The sequence below is a fragment of the Rattus norvegicus genome, chromosome 4 (genome assembly GCF_021556685.1).
Source record: "Rattus norvegicus strain SHRSP/BbbUtx chromosome 4, alternate assembly SHRSP_T2T, whole genome shotgun sequence".
In the NCBI taxonomy this organism is placed as follows: Eukaryota; Metazoa; Chordata; class Mammalia; order Rodentia; family Muridae; genus Rattus; species Rattus norvegicus.
In genome coordinates, this window is record NC_141537.1 from 62244780 (window position 1) to 62268015 (window position 23236).

Here is a 23236-nt window from a genome sequence, read left to right on the forward strand (position 1 = left end):
ACATCCACCTTTTCCTTTTCCTTCATTTGACTTCATGATCAAAACTATACTAAGGAAGCACTGTCAAGGAGCGCCTTCTTCATTTTCCTGTCAGGATTAGCATGCTTTAAGCTTAGCCAAGGTTACATACTTGATAGCTCACAGAAATGAACAAAATCAGTTTAGCTGTTCATACTCCAGGCGTAAGGCTAGACGGCTGTATCACTCATGATTTTATAGTTGTTTCAATTCAGGCAATAGATGATACCCTACTGAGTTCCTGGCAAATTCATACTTTTAACTATGAAGGTTGTATATTTATTTTTTAACATCCAAGCAAGTGACTCAAGGAAGATGGTCTATCAAGTTTTAATTTCCCTTCATGAATGTGAGCTCAAATCTAGATGTTAATAATAACTATGACATATTTTTTTCCTAGTGCTTATCATTGTGTATTAAATTACACAGGTGAATAGAAAAGTCAGTCTTAATTTAAGGGTTAAAAATCACAGATATGAAATGAAGAAAGATTTCAAAAGTAGCAAAGAGATCACCTATCCATTTCAAAGATGTGTTTATCTTTTTGTATTTCAAAGGAAAGGCCTTTTGAAAGACATGGCATAGAAATATGCATGTGAATAGAGGCACATTGAAAAGTCTTGGCTTTCAGATATAATAGCTCTCTCAGAAAGCACTGTGCAGGATCTGGAAGCTTCCCAGTGCATTTCATATGCTGCCATGTACACTAAGGGCCTTGTGGTACCACCTTGGTCCAGCCTCTATCTGATGGCTCATTAGCATATTCCTGAATGATGATCCCAACCTTGACCACTACCTAACAGTCTCACTCTTCACTATAGACATGCATTCACTTGTATGGCTCTGAATACACCAGAATGTGTCATACCTCTTTAAAAAAAAAAAAAAAAAAAAAAAGAGGATGGGCAGGATAGGGAGGGGAAAATAATTGCAAAGGATACAGGGAAGGATGGAGAAGGAAAGATAATTATGGAGGACACAATAAGCAAGACAGATAGTCTAGAAATATTCATGAAAATCTGTCTTTGAAAATGGCGGGGATGTGGTAGCCAATCTTTTCCATATGACTTCTGAGAAATGCTCTTAGAAGAAGCCCACAAAAGGGTGAGAACGAAATGCATCTTGTCAAATGATCTTTCATTCTGGCATGAAGTTATTCTCTCACATCATCCATGTGGGCTGCAAGGCTCCTTCCAAGGCCTGTCTCATTTACTATATCTTAATTACACTATGCATTCTGCTGACGGCAGATCCAAGACCTTTCAAGCAAGGCTTGTAAGCAAGAATGCATCCATCCACAAGGGACAAAGCCTGCTTCATTGTCAGTCCCCACAAAAGCAGACACCAGGGACTTAGGGAGGAGCTGAGGTTTACAAAGAAGAGCTCACAGGCCCCGCAGGGAAGGGGTCCTTGTGAAAACCGGTGGCATGAACATATCTCTCCGGAAAGAGACTTGATCTGTACTTTTGAAATACAGCCTTTATTAAAAAGGATATGAATGGAACCTGGGGTAAACGGTGTGAATTAGGTCCTAAAATGATTTCTTTTGCTAGCACACATTTGCAGAAGCCACAGAGCAAAAAAAAAAAAAAAAAAAGTGTACAATAATGAGGCTGCACATGAATCTCAGTTTGTCGCTCAGTGTGACCCACATGTGCCCAGCAGGGAGACGGAAATGGCTCCCTGCTAGGCCGAGTTTCAACAGGCATTCTTGCCTGGTGAAAGCCCCTTCCAACTAGAGGCCAACTTATTAAGAAATTGTTTGTCATCTTAGAGTGAATTGGTCATTTGTTTCCCCGAATTCTTTTTCTCATCATTTACTCATTACACGCCTCCTCCTGATGGAAGGAGACATTTATTAGCTTCTGCATTTATTGCATTGGCAAACAGAAACATTCTGCTGCATTTCCTGGGGGTTCACTCATTTATCTATTGGATAAGAGACTGAAGTTTTCTACAGGGCAGAAAAATTAAAGTATCAGTCAGTTTGACAGCAGGAAAATGAGGGTCCCTGCAACAAGATGCTTGCTTAAGCTTTGGTTCAGTGAGGAGGTGCAATGTAATTTCACCAAACTACCACCTCACATGTAACTACACTGTGGCTATCAGTTGACAAACTACCACCTCACACGTAACTACACTGTGGCTATCAGCTGACAAACTACCACTTCACATGTAACTACACTGTGGCTATCAGCTGACAAACTACCACTTCACATGTAACTACACTGTGGCTATCAGACGACAGACAAGCACTCAAACATGAAGCTTACACACCATACTGTAAACTCTCAGAAGCAATGCTAATGGCTGCTTTAGATGAAAAATACCTCATGATGCTCGAACATATCCATGGTGAGAGAAAAAGAAAAGGAAGCAGGAGAGACAGGCATGCTTGCAGACAGGTACACACACACACACACACACACACACACACAGAGAGAGAGAGAGAGAGAGAGAGAGAGAGAGAGAGAGAGAGAGAGAGCTGTCTCAGCAAACCTATGAAACTGAATCTAGACTGAATTTTAAGTCATAAGAAACCTGTATGTCACTGAGTCCTTCTATAGAAATCACATTTGCTTTAATAGTCATGAGAAGGCAAGCATATTTCCAAGAGAGGCTTGATGGGGGTTCACTTCGTAAACATGGAGTAACTGGTTGACCAAGGCAAGCTATCTAACTCCTTTGGGTCTCAAGTATGCACACTGTTGAAGGACTTGGAGTCCAAGGAAAGGAAATAAATGTAGAAGCCCAACATAGTCTAAGTGGCCCCACAGTCACCAAAATATGTCACTGCCTTTTGATGCCGTGCTTTCCCATGGGCAGGACAGGGATGTGTGTGTGTGTGTGTGTGTGTGTGTGTGTGTGTGTGTGTGTGTGTGGTCTCCAGTGGGCAGCACACACTGTTCTGACCGGCTTTCTTTACCTGTCATTTTCCCCTCCATTGCCTTTCCCTCCTTCCCTATGGCTTCCTTTCCCTTGAATTTAATTTTCCATCCTTCATTTTTGACAAAACTCAGATACAATGATTCAGTGGTGTACTCTGCCGAGGCTGTTAACATGACTGCAAGCCTGCTGCAGCTGGCCTATTCCAGCCCTGGCCTGGTCACCCAATCCTTTACTATCACCCTAACTTTCTGGGGTTAGTCCTCAGGTCAACAAAGCACGAGTAACCCCTCTGTGCCAGGCAAACTCAACTTCTAACTTTTTACTCTCAAGAAAAGTCCAGCCTTAAACCTGAGCTGGCAGTGGTGGTGCAAACTTGCAATCCCAGCTTTCCGGAAGTTCCAATATTCAAGGGCAACCTAGCCTACTCAGAGATTCTTTCTAAAGAAACAAACAACAAAGTCCATTCTTCCTGATACAATTGTGCTTAATAAACTCTCCTTCTCTCAGCAAATCATTGTGAGAGTAAGAGTTTAAGTGCTAATAATAAATCGGCCTCTTTAGTAGCATCTTTCCACATGTGTTCATTCAGTTCACCCAACCTTCATTTATTCATTTTCCCAAACAGCCTTACATCTGACCTGAGAGAACGTGTGGTGTGTTGGGTATCAAGCTGTCTGTCTTGTGTACTGATAGCCAGTCACCAATGCCAAAAAGCTCAAGTACACCTGGAGTCCATGGTTCCCTAGCCCAGAGCCCTCCATCATCACAGAGGCCTTCATTCTCATCAGCAGACTGCACAGAGTGATGCCACAGCGTACATGATGCCTGCACACAGGCAGCAGTAGCTCAGCAGGCTGGGAAACTGCAGGAAAACATCCCCAAGATTAATCCATGCTCTGTTCTCAATACCTGCCAAAAGAAAGCTAGAGGATAGCCCCGCCCACCCTGTGAATCAAAATGATTCAGATGCTAAGGTACCACTGACTTATATTATCTTTCACAGAACTAGCCAGGATAAAAAGCAACATGTGTTCTTTGGGGGTAGTTCACAGGTTCACAGTTCCTACAGATTCCATTCTGTAACACAGGAGGCTAAGACTGTTCAATTTACTTCCCACACTTATTTTATCCAAGTAGAAATGTTTCTGAAAACACCCTTATTTGATAATTCACTTTACCTTCTGTAAAGCACTGCAGGAAAAGGAAAGCAAAAAGATCCATTCTTTATGACCTGCTCTCCACTAATGTAAAATTACCCAGAGTGCTCGCTGTTTCACTAATAATATTTCAGATCCACTGATGACAGATCAGGGATCAGGCACTACAGTGAGAACTACCTATCCATTTAATCTATCAATCTATCCACCCACCCATCTATCCACACACCCGTTCATCTAATCTATCTGAGGCCATTGTATACATGCCACAGCTGAAATTCTCTAAGCAGCCCAGGCAGGTAGGTCTCACTCTCCTGAGTACGAGGCCTACACATCCAGCGACTACACCCATTTCCTATGCTGCTGTGCTGGCACCATGGTCCCGAGTCTCACAATGAGGAAATCAAGGCAGACAACTTTTCACTTTTCTTCCTTCCTTCCTTCCTTCCTTCCTTCCTTCCTTCCTTCCTTTCTTTCTTCCTTCCTTCCTTTCAAAATTTTTGTCTATGATGTTTAGAATAAAATAATTTTATTAATTAGAATACTATGAGATGTCCTTTTACACACATTTTTCAATTTTTATAAAAGGTGTGGGAGTGGGGAATAGAGAAGAGGTTAACCCCCGAACACTTGGTTGGCAAGTCAATAAATGATTTTTTTTAAGCACAGTAATCCTAAAGGTGAAGATGTATTTTTATTGTCTACAAATTAAACTTAAATGAATTCATAGGGTGAACAAGGCCAATGATTTAATTCAGTTATGTAGTGACTTTGCTCGTAGAAGACACTGCTAACACCTTCTGCTCCCACCTCCCCCATTCACATACCCTTCACCACAATGGAACCTCTGCTGGACTAGTGTTCCACCCCAAAAGACTCACCAGCTTCAGCTCTCGGCTTAAGGTTCGCCTTTTTTGGGTGGGCGGAGGAGAAGGGGGGGGACAGGGGAGGTGTATTTGTCTCTAAGAGAATTGTTGCAGTGGACGGCTGTAAACTCTTCTGTGGTTTTATAGACCTGACTAGACAAGAACCCAACAATTTCATGGGCACCATCAGCTAGCTATTCTAGAAACTCCAAATTTAAAGTGAGAATAATACAACTTCTAATTTATGGGCAAATAATCATTACCAATCCAAAAAGCAGGTCTGTTATTCGTACTCTCCCAGACTCAGTTACCAACTTCAACCTTCAACCATTTGCCTAAGTCTCAAACAGACCTGCTCCATCTAGAGCCACACACTGGCCCTTCTTATCTGTGGACCCTCTTAGAGGCACACCTACTTAGAAGAAAACTAGTAAGAGTCATCAGTAAAAAGTCCACCTGCGAAGAGACTTCCCCGGCCCCGACTCACCTCCAGTTATTCGCTACTCTCATACTCCCTGCGGAAAGTGCCAGGCTGGCTTCTCAAGGGCAGTATATCACATTATGTCTTTCCTAATTCACAGGCTATTGAGCTTTCATGGGAACATGAAATCAAAGATTTTCCACATCTCCTTTTGTGTCTAATACAACCCCCTTTAACAAGTTTTCCTTAAGCCTGAACATTTTAAAGGATCAGAATATGGGCCTGGTCTAAGGTTTCAGATCCTGGCTCTGCAACTTACTATCTTCAGGACCTACTCAGTACACAGCATTCCCCTGCCTCATTCCATTTATCTATGAAATGAGAATAGCAGCCCTGGGCAGTTGGAAAGGTTATGTGAAATACCACAGTACTGCAGTACTGGCAAATGGTAAGCTCACAACAAATGTTATTCCTTATTTCAAATAGTGAGGAAGGATTATCAATGTTGATTTGGGTTTGAGGAAAGACATAGGGAAAAGCATGGTGCATTTTTACTTGATAAGGAGTTTAAAAAAAAAAAAAAAGGAAAGGAAAAAAACCCTTCAATATCATTTAACCAGACTCACTGGGCTTATTTACTATTCCTCTAGAAGAGAAGGGGTTAGAATCAGTCTTGAAATGCGAGCAGCGGTTGAACTCCACATAGAAGTGATCTGCTAACAAAATGCAGGCCAGAATAAGCACCGTCTGCCGGGCTTGGCAGCCAGCTAGTGCACTTGAAAAGCATACCTGGCACTCTCTGCAGAGTGGGAAGACATACACAACAAATGCCACAGAACAACGTAAAGGAGTGTAAAGGAACGAGGCAGCCGGAGATGCAGACCCAGGAAGCCTCTTAACAGGTGTTAGCCCACTTATTCGGTCCCTGACTAACCAGCATAGCCCAACACACATTTCACTAATAACTTATTTTTAATAACATAAAATTTGTACGTTGTGCACTCACTATCTTTGGATTAACCTTTTGCCAACTCTACGGAAAGAGAACTTTGTGTCTCTTTGTTCTATTCCCAGAGTCTAAAACAGACCCTGCTGCTTTGGTAGTTATAAAAAAAAAAAAAAAATCTATAAAATGAATAGAATGGGCCTACTGAACAGCTAGCTCCTGGAGAAAAAGCAAAGTGAAAAACAACAAAACTAAATAAAACAAAAACACCCCACATTGACAAATGTCCTAAATTGTTAGCAACAACAGTATTATAGATTAATTAAAAAAAATCAATTCAAATACTGTTAAAGCAACGATTTCTTCTAAAGACTAGAAAAATGCCAAGCAAATTATCTGAAAGTAATCTTGAATGAGATCAAGAAGTTAGAGAATATGTGATCCTGGAATCAAAGAAGTTTATGGAGCAAAACAGAACATTGGTTTAAGAAGGGACAGTCTGTGATATTTATTTTGTTACTTGAAAGGAGACACGAGAGAGCAGCTCTCTCCCACTTACTTAAAAACAGCTACTAATACCAAATATTTAATGAAGCCACCATCTCATTAATTTTCAAAATACCATGAACACACAGTTTCCAATTTTGAGGTGAATTAATGATAAGTATAAGGCAGAAAGACTACTGACAAAACCCTGCTGCTTTGCTGTGTGGATAAACTTTTTAAAAGTAATTGTCTCAAAAAGACAAATCATGTTCTTCGGATAATGGGGAATCCAGAAGATATGCCATATAAAATGTGCTATAGTAAGTTTTAACTGTGCTGTGATTCTTCCAGGAGCTGGGTTTAGGGAGGATTTTACCACATTTTGTACTACAGGAAAGTATGAAAACAATTTCAAATGGTTACGTACATCTCTGTCCTGACTCCACCATATAATAAAAAAGACCTTCACTCACACTGAGAAACTAGCTTTAATCTCTTACTCCAATGTAACAAGTGTATCCTGCAGCACACTTGTGTCATGCGATTAAACGCACAAAGTCTACAGAAATGAAGGGGAGCGCAGAGCTCTAATCCAGATCTGATATGTTTTCCCCATTCGAGAATAGTTATCAACAGGACACTGTGAGGAAATTATAAAAATGAACTCAGAGTTCATGTAAAAGCTGCAAAAGGTTTGTGCAGAAATATTTAATATTTACATGACCATAGTACAAAGTGTTTGTTTTCCAGACTGGAATACTCCATCATTAAATTCTTTTTCTTTCTCTCAATTTGTCTGCATGTGCACATGTGCACCATGCATGCACTGTATCTGAGAAGGACAGTAGAGGGCACTGGTTCCCAGAACTGGAGTTACAGGTGGTTGTGGACCATGCCGTGCATGCTGGGAACTGAACCTGTGTGCTCCGTAACAGCAGCTAATGCTCCTAACTGCTCAGCTGAGTCATCTCTTCAGCCCCTCCTCATTTGAGTTTAATAGTAATTCTCTAAGCTCACAATGCCTTTTGCAGAATTTTATTTTGTTAAAGGAATATTCTTAAGAAAGGCGACAATGTCTTTTGTGCATTTTTTTCCCTTTGTTTTGTTTTCCTGAGCTTGTCATCAGAATTTGAGGTCCTTAGTTCAAATAATAAAAAGAAAATTGGTGATTTTGCTCTTTGGTGAGCATTTTAATAGACTCTTGCACAAATAATGTAAAACGACGAGACACGTCAGCACTGCATCTGGTCTACAACATTTTTCTGCATGGATTCAATTTACAGCATCAACATCCCATTGTCATTCTCCTGAACTTTAGGCTTAGAATGTTCACTGCCTCCTAGGGATAAGCCCAAAATACATGTCTTATTTTTCCAAAGAAGGATCTTTTAATCAGGAACATTCTCACTGAAGCAAAGTAACCTGAGGAAGCAGCTACTATCAGGAGAAGCACTCTGGGCCTATCCTGGCATGTCAGGGAGGACTCAGCCACACCCGTGCTTTCTTGTCCTAAAACTGCACTTGAGGACGTCAGATAGAAAGGAAAATATAAACTCCTTCCTACCTGTTTATTTTTCAGACACAACAATGTCCTCGTGTTAAAAAAAACAAAACAAAATAAAACACCTGCAAGGCTAACTCAAACATCATTAACAAAGTCCTTGCTCTGTGCCAATTCCTTAAATCAGAAGCCGCTGCGGGGATATTAGAAAACGGCATCACCAGTGGCTGAGCTCGAGCATCACTGGAAGGCCATGCATGCAGCATTTCCTCCAGTGAACAGCCTCCTCCCCACTGGCATTCCCAGGCTCCACAGCCAGCGGGCAGAACCCAGCTTCTTCCTCTGTGGGGCTTTGTTACTAACAATACAGGATGAGGACTACACTGAACATCACAGAACTTACAAGTAAACCTCAAATTTAACTACATCAAAGAGACATTGACCCTTTTGTTTTTGTTTTTAAAGGTGTGAGTAAAGGGGTGGGTATTTTTTTCCCTTGTTAATTTCCTACCTCTTAGCCAGAAAAGTGTTTACTGACTGACATTAAACAACTTAGCCTCTGCTCAAGAGATGGAGGATGACCAAAAAACCCAGGCTGCCATACATTCTCAGGTTACTGTCTTGCATACTGGCAATCTATCAAGTTTGAAGGGAAATAGATATGAATGACATCTCATTTTAACATAAAAAATGCACATGAAAGGGTTTTAAAAACCCTCAAAGAATGTATATATGCTTCAATACATTATAATTTTATTATAGTTAGTTTCATAGTAGGCTCAACAACTTATACCTTTGAAAAATTCATGAAACTATGTTAACAGAGCTCAACCCCCATTTACAGTCAACTCCTCATCCCCTATCCTGTTTTTAAACCCTTCACTCAAAAGCTACCTCAAATAGCTATATAATTCTCGATGGCTTAGGTGCTGCTGCCGATGATGATAGCTGATATTTATCCTCACTTAGTACATATCATGCATAAAATATTTTGCTTCATTTCCATATGCACAAGGCAGTACATCACTAAGGCCGCTGTACCAAGAAGAAATCTAAGGGTCAAACTGATGTTTCCAATAACAAATACCTGAAGGACCCTGTATCCACTGATCTTTGGTGCACTTTGTTAACCCTGAGGTCCTTTGTGGGAAGAGTTATCAAAGTATCAATGAACTCTGCCGTCAAACTAAGCTTATGTCCCTAAGATTCTAAGACATAGGATTATTCTTAACTATCTCATGTAATTATGAAATACCAGGGGACAAGTACTTGAAAATAAAGGCTTTATGGAATTGTGACATCCAAAAAACAGAGAGTAGACCAAAAAGCAAGAGTGCCTTTTGTTCTGAGAAGACCAATCAGCCGAGTTCAACTGCAAATGTCACTCACCCTGTGCAGCAGTCAACCCAAAGACGCACACCTGCTCCTCGATGAACCAGAGCTGATGGGATTCACACTCTGCTTGGTTTGCATGAAGCCTAAACAACGATACCTAGCATATTCATCATTTTAAGTCATCTCTGCAGTATCTGGGAGGGCTGCCATGCAAGCCAGTCCTAAAAGCCTAAATGGACAAAGCACACCATTCACTTGCCTGGCGCAGAGCTGATGGGGCAGTAACAATGATTGGGCAAACACCATCATCATTCCCTTTGCCAGCAGCACAAACCCAATTTTCCAGCTTCTACGTGTTCATTTCTCAGTCTGAAAACAGGCTAATTTCTGTGTTAGATGAGGAAGTTCCTAAGAGCAGCAAACTTCGTGTCAATTCCCTGGCATTTTATCCAGGTCATATTGGTTTTTAACCCTGTTGGGAGAGGCTTAAAATAACAGAAGTCTTTTTCGTTGTCTGGCAATGCTTGAAACCCAGAATGTCATCATTACCACTGCTTGCATTTGGCCACTCCTAACATAATATTCATTCACAATCCTCTTCTGCACAATTACTCTCAATGCCTGCAGAACAATGGGCAGTTCTATATAAATTGGTTCTTGATGTAGCTTAGCCTCCAAACTACAATACTTGTCCTTTTGTCTCTATGGCATTATCTTTTGGAAAATGGGTTTAGGGTCAAGTCTAAATGGGGCATAATATAATTTTCTGGTCTATCCAACAGCAAAGTGTCAGTCTCTGTCTTTAATTATACACTATTGAATTTTAACAAGTAATTCAAGATATGCCTGCCAAATTTCTACAATTTCAAGCAAATCCTATGAGAGACCAGATAATCCACAATCCTCTAAGCGTTATTTTTTCTGAACTACAGAAACACTCACTGCAGTTCTAATTATATACTCATCTTGATGACAGAGCGAACAGTCATCCAGATGTCAAGATATGGATCTCCCACCCCAGGAAGCACAGGACCGTTCCCTCTCAGTCTTGCCCTCCCTATCTCAACCAAGTCATATGATCTATTCTGGAAAGGTAGAAACGATAGGAAACTCTAGAACTACTACTGTTAAGTAGCAAGGAAGGAGGCAAACTGTGTTTCCTCTTGTCATTTCACGTACCCCACACTTAAGGCATCTCAGCATGTAGTAGGTGGTGCTCAAGGTGAGGCAAGCAAATGTGAAGAGAAAGTAGAGCATATGCCTGCAATCCCACACTCACGACGCAGAGACAGTGGGTGGAGGGTATCTCAGGTTTAAGGCCAGTCTGAACAATATGAGAGGCAGGAAGGCGCCAACAGAAAGAAAGGAGGAAGGAGGGTATATTTACTGAGACATATTCATTCCTGAAATTCTAATCGTTTGTCTATAATCTCTCTCTTTAAATCTGTAGGAAGTTCCTAATGCAGGCATCTGGCACATACAATCTAAGGCAGCAGCAGTTGACACCATCTTCATGACTCTCTGATAGGACCCAGTAGATACTATCACACTGATTCTCATCACCATGACCAGAGCTGGACTAGCTTGGCTTAAAAGTTATTTCTGGCTACTTTCTCCATAGTATGTTTAGAACTACCTTCTTTTGTCTCACCCTTATCAGAAGAATAAACCCAATCCACAGCTCTTTGACATCCCCCATCATTACGCCTTGTGTATGGTAGCACTGTAACTGGTTACTCTGCTAATCATGACTTAGTACAGAGATGGTATGACTAAGAGGTAAGTCATGGTGCTTAGATTGTAGAAATGGACAGTTAGCCAAGCGAGAATTTGTTACTTTACATTAGTGGCTCTAAAGGAAAAACTAACAGATATTCTGTTCACCTTCCTGAACAGCTTGGGGTGCAGGGTGTCTGCATCACAGAACTGTGGGTCCCCTCAGCGCTCATCCAGAGAGAGAGGCTGTCTGACACAAAGGGTCTGCTGTACAGCTGGGAAATCTGGGGCAACTTAAATGTCTCTGAGTTTCAACAGTAAAGACAACAGGTGACTGGTAAGGTAGTAAGGAGGCACCTTTCTCTTCTCCACCCCCAGGACAAAGCATAGTATCATGTTAAATCATTTCAGGCCCTAATGCTTTGTGGTGATACCCAGTGGATGGTACAGACTAACACTAACTCAAAAATCCAGAACGCTTCAAAAAGAAAACTTTCTGAGTACAACTTTGCTTATCTACTCAACAAATGCCAAGCATAGGTCTTAAAGACAGACAGTGCCCACTTTCAGAGACCTCACAAAAACATTACAGGTCATAAAGTGACAGTGCTGTGCCATGATCCCTGGGCTGTACTTATGAACTCTAATAGAGGCAAATTAAAGTACAGGGCATGTGATTACTGGGCTTGAACATGCAATCTATTCTTTCTTTACTAGGCCAGCAAATATCACAGCGTCCTTCCAAACCTAGCAAGCCCTACAAACCAGAATTCTGAAGTCTCCCAGTGACTTGAGATCCATAAAGAATAGGTGCTAAAACCTCTTAAAGGCAAAGGAGAGGGGGAATGGAGTGGGGGGTTCATGGAGGAAGGACCAGGAAGTGGGACAACATTTGAAACGTAAATAAATAATTAATAATTACCCTCCTCCTTTTCAATGAAAGGAGAAGAAAAGAACAGATCCAAGTGTTCAGAGAAAGATGGCCATGTCTTGGGTTCACAGCATGATTCTGAATTCTGACATGGGTTAAATCCCACTACTCATCACTTCTCATTTAGGAGAGTATGGGAGAATGCAAGTTTGAATCAGCCATTTGTATAGGGAAAAAAGAGGAGGAGGAAGCAGCAGCAGCAGCAGCAGCATGTTATACACCTTAGTTTTGCCAAGATGTATATCCTTAGTTACATCCTGAGTTTTGCTAAGGATCCCATAGGCACTTGAGCCAGGCTCAGCCAGGCCCTTGCTCTCACCTGTGCACCCTCTGCAACAGACCAAAGAGAAGCAATCCTAGAATTTTGGGAGTCCTCAGATCAGAGATTCTACAAAAGACTGGAATCCTTTTCTGCCTTTACAAATTAGGATGCAATCAAGGTCTCAAAATGCCATATTGGCATTATGCAGTGCACATAGATCCCATTAACCTACAAGAGTCGATTAATGGATGTTTCTAGAAAAGATCCTATGGCTCTAGTGTGATAATGAACCATCACATGCAACATCTTCATCCTGGAAGGTGTCTGAGTGCTTGTGGGAAACAAATACATCTATCTGTCACATTTAAACCCAACATTTCTTGGAATCATTTCACTGTGGAACCAACCCCATTCTCTGACAATAACATTAATCTTCAAAATTTATCTAATGCCTAATTTCTGACTTCAGTGTCATCGGAGGCAACCCAGTACATCTGACAAGAGATCTTTACCTACGAAGTTAACTAGGGAGATTTTTTTTATCCATTAAATTCTCAAAATTCCATGAGTTTTTGACCTTTAAAGGACAAAGCTCCCAAATAGCCTTTATTTTGGTTCTAGAAAACAATGGGCTGGCACAGTCCCCTTAAATCAACTATCAATAAAAACCCCATACCTGATGCCCATGGCCGTGTTGAACTGGTTGTATGTCACCATATCTATGTACGGTACCTGGCTCACTGTTAGAGCTGACTATATTTGGTCTAAACAAATGTCGAATGTCACTGATTTCTCTCTACCATCCCAAATTCTGATTGAAAATAAGCAAGGTTATAACAAGACTGCCCCAGTCTTGATGGCCAAATTAGATTTGGGTTCCCTTCTTTGAATGCAGAGTATAGTGTAAACTTACTTTATATGCAAGGTTCAGATATGGATATTTCGTCTTTGGTGATGCCAGGAACTAATACTATTTGCAAATATTTTAATGACCATATGTATCTTTCTAAATGAAATTAATGTGCTGAAATGTAATCCCTTCTAGAGACACAGCTGGCTCATGGTCTGAACATAAAACTGGGACTGCAGAGCATTTTCTACCACAAGCCCTGCAATTTTCTGTATTTTAATTTTCAGTCAGCAAAGTGAGGAAATAAGAATTAGGTGGACTGCTTAAATGGAGTACATGTGAAATTTATAAATAAGATATCAAGAAGCAAAACAATCACTAATTTTAAATTTTGATATTTTAAAAAATATTTAAAATTCAGATATTTAGCCCATTTTGCAACTTCATTTAAAAGAAACAGGATGGCATCCTTGCTGCAATACAGACAATAACCCTCCACTTCCTCCCCCAAATATAATTCCAGTGAGAAGAAAAGTGGTATTCTTTTCAACTATAAATGCTTGCTGCGCCTCCACAAATTGTATAGAATCTTCCAACTGGAATTTCCCATCAAATTTCACAAGGCATTTTTTTAACCTTATCTTTACACATCCAAGTGGCATGTCATTTCTCACAACCACCGTGATAAACAGAATCAGATTATTTCACTGTACAGTCTTTCAAAGGCAAAGGCAATACAGAGCCCTGAGAAAGTAGGTAGCCCATATTGTAGGCGCCTTCACACCTATGATCATTATATGCGCTCACAAAGAGGCCACTGGTCTTTAAAGCTGAACTCTCCATCGTCTTTTCCGCACAGCCCTGCAGCTATCACTGCAGAGCACAGTGGTCCATTCTAATCTCTGAATAGAGAAGAGGAAGAGATCATTAAATTATAATTTCTATGCACAATTGCTACAAGGATTTCCTACCAACAGGATTAATATGAAAGCAAGATTCCAGAATAAAGCTGCTCAGCAGAGAGGAAGGCAGTTTAGTGTCTTGTAAATTTGATTTTACTGAAAGCCCTGACACATCATAATAGTGGAATCCTATTTCCTGTAGCAAGCAGGCTGGATAATGCTATTTAATACCTGGTGTACTGCGTGCCTTCAGCTTACAGCTTTGTACTCCGTGTTCTCATCTTACCTTAAGGTTAATGCTTCTTGACAGCCGACATGGTAAATAGAGCCCAAATTAAGTGCTGATCCCATGATTTGCAAATCTTTCCTCTAAAGTTAGACATAGAAGAACTGGCTCCAGTTAAGGAGATCATTTTAACAGAATACACTTTAAAAGCTCACCCCAGGAAAAAAAACCTAAGTCTTATATCCCTAAAGCCAGATTAAAAAAGCAATTCAAGGTTACTCAAACCATATTTCCCGTTAGAAATTTTAGAGGTTAACAGAAAAGCCAATGTACTTGGAGGATTTGTTGAATAATGAATTAAGGATAAGACCCCCACATCTACTAAACTGTATTGACTTTCCCCTGAGAGAATGAAATAGAAAGAGAAGTGGGGAGTGGTGACATCAACTCATACTGTTTGCTACTTTTCAAAATAACTGTAATAATAAACTTCCTTTAAGAAAACAGGTCAGAGTGCAAAATGGCTCAGCGTTCACACCTAAGTTATAATCAGCTGTGTCCCCTGTAGTAACAAAAGACATAGTGCGATTGGGCTGCGTTAATTTCCTACTTAATATTTAAATGCATTTATTTGAAACTTTACTTGAGAAAAGCTTTTACTTAAGAGAGTGTAATTCTCAATGTATAAAACACACTGCAAGTGGCTCGGCTGGGATCTGTCACTCGTAATGACATTACAATCATGATAGTGGCTTGGTGCACCTTCAATGTGCAAATGAGTGAAGCAGAGAACTTCATCTGTTTCTGCAACGTTCTGTAACTGCAGAAACCATGGGAACCAGCCCAGATTACCACAAGAACTATGAAGCGAATGCAAAATTTCCAAGTGCCAAAAGAACAAAGTATCTGTGCAGGGTGTCAGGTACAAACCAGCTTGACTGTGCAGGTCTGGTTGGAAGAGAACTCTGCTTCTAACTCTCCTGCTGAGTTTGCCATCTCACTGCATGGCCACAGGGAGTTAGCCACCGATCTAAATCTAAAGCACTCACCTCTCTCACTGCATGGCCACAGGGAGTTAGCCACCGATCTAAAGCACTCACATCTCTCACTGCATGGCCACAGGGAGTTAGCCACCGATCTAAAGCACTCACATCTCTCACTGCATGGCCACAGGGAGTTAGCCACCGATCTAAAGCACTCACAACTGCTTCTCAAGTGCTTCAGTGGGGAAAGCAGCAAAGGGAGGGGCTGTGTTTGTTTGTTTGTTTGTTTGTTTGTTTTGAGACCAGCAAGCCAATTTAATATCTCACCCTTTCAAAAAGATTTTTATATTTTTGTATCTCAGATTTTAGTGATTTTAGCCCATGCTACCCTGGTTTCACTTAGTGAGATATTTTACAATGGAAGGCTTCATCTGTTAGTAAATTACATAATAGTTTCTCCCCATATGCAGTATATCAGGCTCACAATAACCTACTCTGTTGTCATTTCTCAGATTAACAATTATGTTTCCCCCTTCTTCCAAGGTTTCCACAAAGTAACATTGGTAAAAATATCAATTGTCATAAAGTGGCTGTCTTAGTCAGAGTTCCTATCCCTGCACACACATCATGACCAAGGAGCAAGCTGGGGAGGAAAGGGTTTATTCAGCTCACACTTCCATGCTGCTGTTCATCACTAAAGGAAGTCAGGACAGGAACTCAAGCAGGTCAGGAAGCAGGAGCTGATGCAGAGGCCACGGAGGGGTATTTCTTACTGGCTTGCTTCCCCTGGTTTGCTCGGCTTGCTCTCTTATAGAACTCAAGACCACCAGTCCAGGGACAGCACCACTCACAAAGGGCTGGGTCCTCCCACCTTGATCACTAGTTGAGAAAATGCCTTACAGCTGGGTCTCATGAGGGCATTTCCACAACTGAGGCTCCATTTCTGTGATAACTCCAGCTTGTGTCAAGTTGACACACAAAACTAGCCAGTGCAGTGACTAAACCCCATCACCAATTAATCAGAGATGGGTCCAACACTTTCTAATGTTGTAGAAGATAGGTTATCCACTGAAAGTGAGGGGCTTCAAAGGCCATTTCTAATTTGATGGAACCATGACCTCAACATTTAATTAGTAACTCTCCCCAGTTGATAGGCCAGTAATATGCTTTACTTCCTCGTGGTAACTTACTTTCACTGTTCTCTTCCCCTGCTCTCCCCCTATTCCGTACAATTCCCTTTTTGTGTTAATTCTAGGTGGCTCACTGCAAAGTGTATGCATATCACTGCTGAGACCTCGGAGTCTATAAACTACAAGTATAAGTGCCACCAACCAGCCTGATCTGTGTCCTTGGCCTACACCTCATTAAGCTCTCTGATCATACTCAGCTCCTAAGGCCACCAGGGCTTTTACAACTCCCATGCATGCTGTGCCAAACCCCATCATCCTTAAAAGAGCCAAGAACAAAGTGGTTGATTCAGCAAAAGGACTTAATTAAACTTCACTTTAAGAATTAAAGGTATAACAACAATGCCAAGCAACCAGAGCTTCCAGGGACTAAGCCACTACCTAAAGACTATACATGGACTGACCCTGGACTCTGACCTCATAGGTAGCAATGAATATCCTAGTAAGAGCACCAGTGGAAGGGGAAGCCCTGGGTCCTGCTAAGATTGAACCCCCAGTGAACGTGATTGTTGGGGGGAGGACGGCAATGGGGGGAGGATGGGGAGGGGAACACCCATAAAGAAGGGGAGGGGGAGGGGTTAGGGGGATGTTGGCCCGGAAACCAGGAAAGGGAATAACACTGGAAATGTAAATAATAAATACTCAAGTTAATTAAAAAAAAAAAGAATTAAAGTTATACATGCATGACACTGGAACCCTCAACGGGATTAAGTTTTCAAGATGTCCTACGGACACAGGAACCTTCATTCTGGAAGGACTCTAGATACGAGAACCTTTGTGTTCTCCAATCGGTGACAACTTAACCTCAGAACTAATAAACTCCCAGCAAAAGATAGACTTTCCTTAAGAATGTGTCAACAATCCATTCAAATTATCAACTAGAAGAACTGTTTAGTAAAAAAAAAGTCTGTTTCATTCCAGGAGGTGGATCTGACAGTCTTACAAGAGTAAAGGTGCACAGGCACCTCAAGGGTGTCAAACCGCTCAAATGGCTACAGAGCCCTTACCCGAATGGGAAAGCCCCAAATGCAGACTGCGAAGAAACCCTGGGGACTGCATCATACTGCAGGTTCTAGAAACAGAAATACTTCTTTCTTTCTTTTTTCTTTCTTTCTTTCTTCCTTTCTTTCTTTCTGTCGGTCTGTCTGTCTGTCTCTGTCTGTCTGACTGTCAAAGTTTTTTGAAAGTGCCAAATCCTGAGAAGGAAATGACACATTCTTGAGTGTTTAATTCAATACTTCAGTCTATGAGGCAATCATTAAATGATAAGATCTGATTGCCAAGACTTGTACTAGAAGTCAAAGGTTGTAACTTTAGCACCCAAAGAATGAATACTGTACTCAGACAGACTTAACAACTTAAGCGTGAGCTCATACACTTTAAACTCAGCAGTGTGCTGGCCCCAGGCACTGTTGGGGCAGCTGACTCGCAGCCAGGTCTACTGATAATAACCTGGCTCTGTGCTCTTGGGGCAAGCTGCTTTCAGCTGCAGGAAGTTCAGAGTGGGCAGCCTCATACGGCTACCTGTGAGGGTAAAATGAGACAAAGTACAGTATGTGTCTATCAACACACATATTCGATCACAATTATTATACAAGGTATAGTTATCATGGAGAGGTGTGAAGCAGTATAGATCTGTCAACTAATTATACAATAAAATTGTGAAAGCAGAAAAAACTGCCCAAGGGACTTGAGCCAGTTCTGTGAGAATACTGGGCAGTCTTCCCTAGAGACTGCTCTGGGCTTCCTCTGGGCAAACTATCAGCCAGGAGTTAATATTCCTCTGGTTTCTTAAGCAAGAGTCACACTCATCCAGCTCCCTTTGGGCCACAAACTTACACTTGAGGTTTTTAACACTCTCAAGAGTTAAGAGTTTATGGTCTCTTCTATCCCAACACTAACTGGACAGTCTGACCTCTGACTACTGGCAATGAGGACCTGTGAAAGCTTCAATAGCTATTATTTGGAAAACTGCTTCCCCAAACAATGAAACTTTGGTCTGGGAAAACTGCACTTACTAAGCCTCCCACAGTAGCGAGTATCTCAGACCCCTGGTGGACACGCTAATGTGAGCACCTGGGAGGAGAGGCCTTGACTCACTAAGGGATAAAGAGTTACAGATAAAACCAAGTAGCAAATGGGCAGTGCTGCAGAAGAGAATGTGCTGCACATACTCAAATTGGCTAGCTCTTAACTGCTACCTTTGCCTCAAAATGGATAGTTAAAGGAGTGAATAAGGAATCATACAAAGGTGGAACATACATGCTGACTGTGCCGAGTCTGCCACAAGGACACTTTGGGGCATCCGAAAACTTGTGGTGGTCGACGAAAACCCAGGGCCTTACACACAACACCCATGCCCAGATCCTCACAGGACTTGCTGAGGTCACGTTCTTTACTGGTAACCGAGTACTGACTTGGAGGTACCATTTCATGTGATTAAAGAACAGTGGGTTCAAATCCACTCTTAATCCACAGCAACCTGGACTGCACTGAAAACATTCTATCATGTTCTCCTATACTAACCACCATCCAGTTCTGCACTTTTATATGCTTTAATGCCAAGTATGTTCAGAAGCCCTAATAGAAATGCCTATACAGAGTGCCTTTACAACCACCAACAATATGCAAAAAAAATGCCTTCACAGGCTTTACAGAATGCCTGACTGACAAAATGACAGAAAATCATAGATGAAATGCATCTAGACAGAATGACACAGGTTCTCTAGAAATATCAACAAAACTGGGGTTTATAGAACTGGGAGAAGCCACGAGGAGGTTGACTGACATTAGAGTTTACAGTAATTAGAATCGCATGCACAATGAAAAAAATATGTCCTGTGATGAAAACACCTCAATTTGACAAATTCTTATGAATTTTCTTGTCATCTTTTATTTTGGCAGAGGTATTTAGGGGTTGAACAAGGGGTGTTATGCATGCTACTCGAGCACTATTTAGATTCTTGATCTGGGTTATTCTAACAAGCCAGTAATACAAAGGTTACTTCCTCCTAACTAGAAGGAAGTGAGATGGTAAAGAGTTTCATTGCAGAGCCTGTGAAGGATGATGAATGACACCAGGGTCTCTAAGTGGCACTTCTGTAGCCTGACCTTCACGTCACCACTCCAGGCTCACCTGTTGACTGAGAAAATCCTAAGAATGGCCTTTCTACATGCAAATGTCTATTTTTTTCTATTTTTAAGATGTGAAAATTATGTAAAATTTATCCTTTCTTCTGTATACAGTCCCTTTTATTTCCACATTACAGAGGGAGAGCTAAGACAGAATAGGCCCATGCGAGAACTACTGTGGGAACATCATCACTGATTTCTTCTCTAAACCATTCCATATCAGGTCTATTTGACAAATAATCCACAAACCAAACCCTTTCTATACTCTACCACCCATATCTTTCTTAATACCTGAATAATCTGTCCTCCTAGTTTTAAGACCAGACGTAGATTATGTCTGAGCCTTTGTTTTATTCGCTTTCAAAACCATCATCAAATCTGGTCTCTCCCTTTGACATGCATAACCAGAAAGTTTGCAGCTCCACTGCTAGCACCCTACTATAGTCATGGCCATCCAACTCCCTTCCTTTATCTCCAACAACCACGCATCCCATTGTAATCAAGATTGCTCAGTAGCTGAGGATAATGCTGAACTCTTGATCCTCCTGGATCCATCTCCCAAGACTGGGCTTCCTGATTCGTGTCACTATTCCCTGTTTGTCATGCCACTGCTACATTAATCTTTTGCCGAGCCTCCCTTGCTTGAACTCTTGCCCAAGATAGTCACCTGTTTGCTGACTGTACCACCAGGCTACTCTGCTACCCATACGTGCCCAGTACACCCCTATCTTAGGAGTGATATTGAATTGCTTCCCTATGACTAAAGACCTATTCCTTGCTATCTCAATATTCAGATCTTTCTTCTCCATCCAATGCTAGGTTTACACCTTGGCCATGGGAGCCCCTATTCCCTACTGTTTCAGATATTATCTATGCTGCCATACACTATTGTTGTTGTAAAAATATAATAATAAAAGAAGTATTAATGGTCTTTTACCCCGCTAGGTCCGCACCTCGGTGCCCCAAGATATCTGCTAGATATCTTGGCGGAAACACAGCCCAGCTGTACACTTTCCTACACTCAAACCCTCACATAAAAGAACACACAACACAATAATCTTAGATCCAATTGGTAAGATATAATTGCCCACTTAAACATACAAAGCCCGGTACTAGCCATCCCTTGAGAACATTAATAACAACCTGTAAATACACAGAGCAGAATCTTAACATAACCTGCCATCTTGTCCTGCCACGGCTTCTCTGCCTCTCGCTCCCTCCTCTCTTCCTCTCTCCCTTAGTCTCCTCCTCTTCCTTCAAACTTCTCTCCCACCCATCCTTCCTTCTCCTCCAATGACAGGCCTCCTTCTATCCTGTACCTGCCCCTCACCTGTACTTTACAAATCACCCTCACCTGAGTCCTGAGTACAAGACCAGGCAGCTGTCCTTGGGGCAGTGGAATTAGCATCAAAATACAGTAACTTCAGGGCAAACCACAACACACTATGTATAACTGACTTTTTACTAACTTTAAGTTCCATGAAACTAGATGTTTAGTTTATATACATATATATATCCAGAACCTACATTAGGTATATAAACGGTTATCTTCAGAACACATGATCATTCTATTCAAGCTGTGTTGAGCCCTGTGACGTATGCAATATAAGTGGACACTAGTGAATTTAATGGTGCATTTTTCCTTTTTCCTACTTCTGATCAAATGTCATATTCTAAACAAATGAAACATTGGGTCTTAAACAAAGGGAAATCCCATAGTTTCTACATAAAGTTAATCTAAAAAAAAAATGATTTCACTGGGGGGTGGGTGTTCTGACAAGATGTTCAAACACCATTCTTAAACCCACTGTTTTTTATTCCTCCAGTCGTGATCCCTCCAGTGTGTCTTGGTCCACGTTGACATCCACGCTGACTAGGCATGCCTCCTCTCTTCCTAAACCTCTCCTCTAAGTATGACATATAGAAAGCTATGTTCCTACTCCTGGAGGTGACATTAAATTGTAAGCTGTAATTCAATAAAATGGAGTTTTCATTGACGGCCTATCCTCAAGCCAGGTAGGCATGTTGGCATACACATGGAATCCTAGCACTCAAAGGTGTAGGGAAGAGGACAAAAGAGTATCTGAAGTTCAAAGTCACCCTTAGATGTGTAGTGAATTCAAGACAGGGACACTTGTCTCTAAAAACAAAGAAAGCCGATGATTAAACTATATTTAAAACCCCAAATAAGACAAATGATAGTACCCTATCCAGGAATGCATTAAAATATAACATACTATAGTATAAAAATGTAGGGCAATGCAGATTAAAACACAGTATATAAGATGAATTATGTGAGGGAATTATTTCTCTGGTACAGAAAACCCAACAAACCAACAATACAACCACACAAAATGAAGTTCTCAAAGACAATGCCCTGCCTTTATAACTACATAATTGCCTAGTTATGACTTCACTTAACTAGGAAAAGGAACATTAGTGCTAATTTGTTGGTTTTTAAACAAATATATGGGCAGCAACAGATAGAGTGAGAGAAGAGAAGCAGCGCCAAGAAAGAGCCGTACCCTCTCCTCCAGTCTGGACAGCTGCTCTTTGTAGAACGCATCCTGCTTCCGTATCATTCGATCTTTCTCTTCCAGCTGCCGAGCCTAAAAAGGACACAGGAGAATGCTATATTGAGAGAAAGCGAAAGCAGCAGCCACAGGGCAAAACTCAGGCAGCAACTGTACCAGAAACACCCAAAAGGCAGTCACTGCAGTCTACTAGGTCTCTGCCATAGAAAGACATTAATATGAGGATGATTGCTGCATTTGTGTGTAAAGATGAAACTGTATTGTGTTTTTCTTACTGTGACAGCTGTGTCCTACTGTGTCCCTTTAGAAATGTCAGAATGCGGTATACAGCAGACTTTTATTTAACTTCTCTTTCAAAGAGTAATTTTATGAATAATACGCATAATGAAACTTCTGATTCTTAGATACATGTTTGCTAACCCTCAACAAATAACTGAAAACGCCTAAACCTTATATTCAAGAACCCTTGAATGATCACTGCAACCTGTATGAAGTTACATGTATTTATTCCATTTCCCTATACATGAAGTTGCAGCCTACTTCATTAAACAGCCTTGCTTGTTATTTGAAATTTTAAAGATAATAAGAATAATAAAGTAACCTAGGACATTAAGTCATAATATTAATTTTACAAGATCACTTTATAAACTTTAAAAAAGCAATAATATTCAATTTTTCATAAAACAAAAGAAAATATCTACTTGTGGTTGTCTAAAGGTTAGTTAAAATGTAAACACACATTTTTAAAACTATGGTTGTTATCCTGAATTATGCTAAACTGATCTTTGTTTCTGAAACAGAAACAATCTCTTTATAATATTACCTCACACTAACAAAGTTATTATAGTAACATTTTTTTGTGTTCAGTGAAGGTTAAATAGGAGTTTGACTGCT

The 23236-nt window shown here is 40.9% G+C and overlaps 1 protein-coding gene across 9 annotated transcripts in view; it reads right to left on the bottom strand.

Moving 5' to 3' along the window:
* The window catches only part of Chchd3 (coiled-coil-helix-coiled-coil-helix domain containing 3), a 256469-nt gene that overhangs the window by 76778 nt on the left and 156455 nt on the right, over positions 1 to 23236 (bottom strand). For 7 of the 9 annotated variants that reach the window (XR_015685388.1, XR_015685387.1, XM_087656519.1 and 4 more), the window contains one exon: positions 22334 to 22417. The exons of the other annotated variants lie outside the window; for them this stretch is intronic. Coding sequence is in view for 5 of the 7 variants with exons in the window: in XM_087656519.1 (XP_087512645.1) it covers positions 22334 to 22417 (84 nt within the window). In the remaining 2 variants the exon portion in view is untranslated. The remainder of the gene's footprint in view (positions 1 to 22333; positions 22418 to 23236) is intronic. 9 annotated transcript variants of the gene reach the window in all.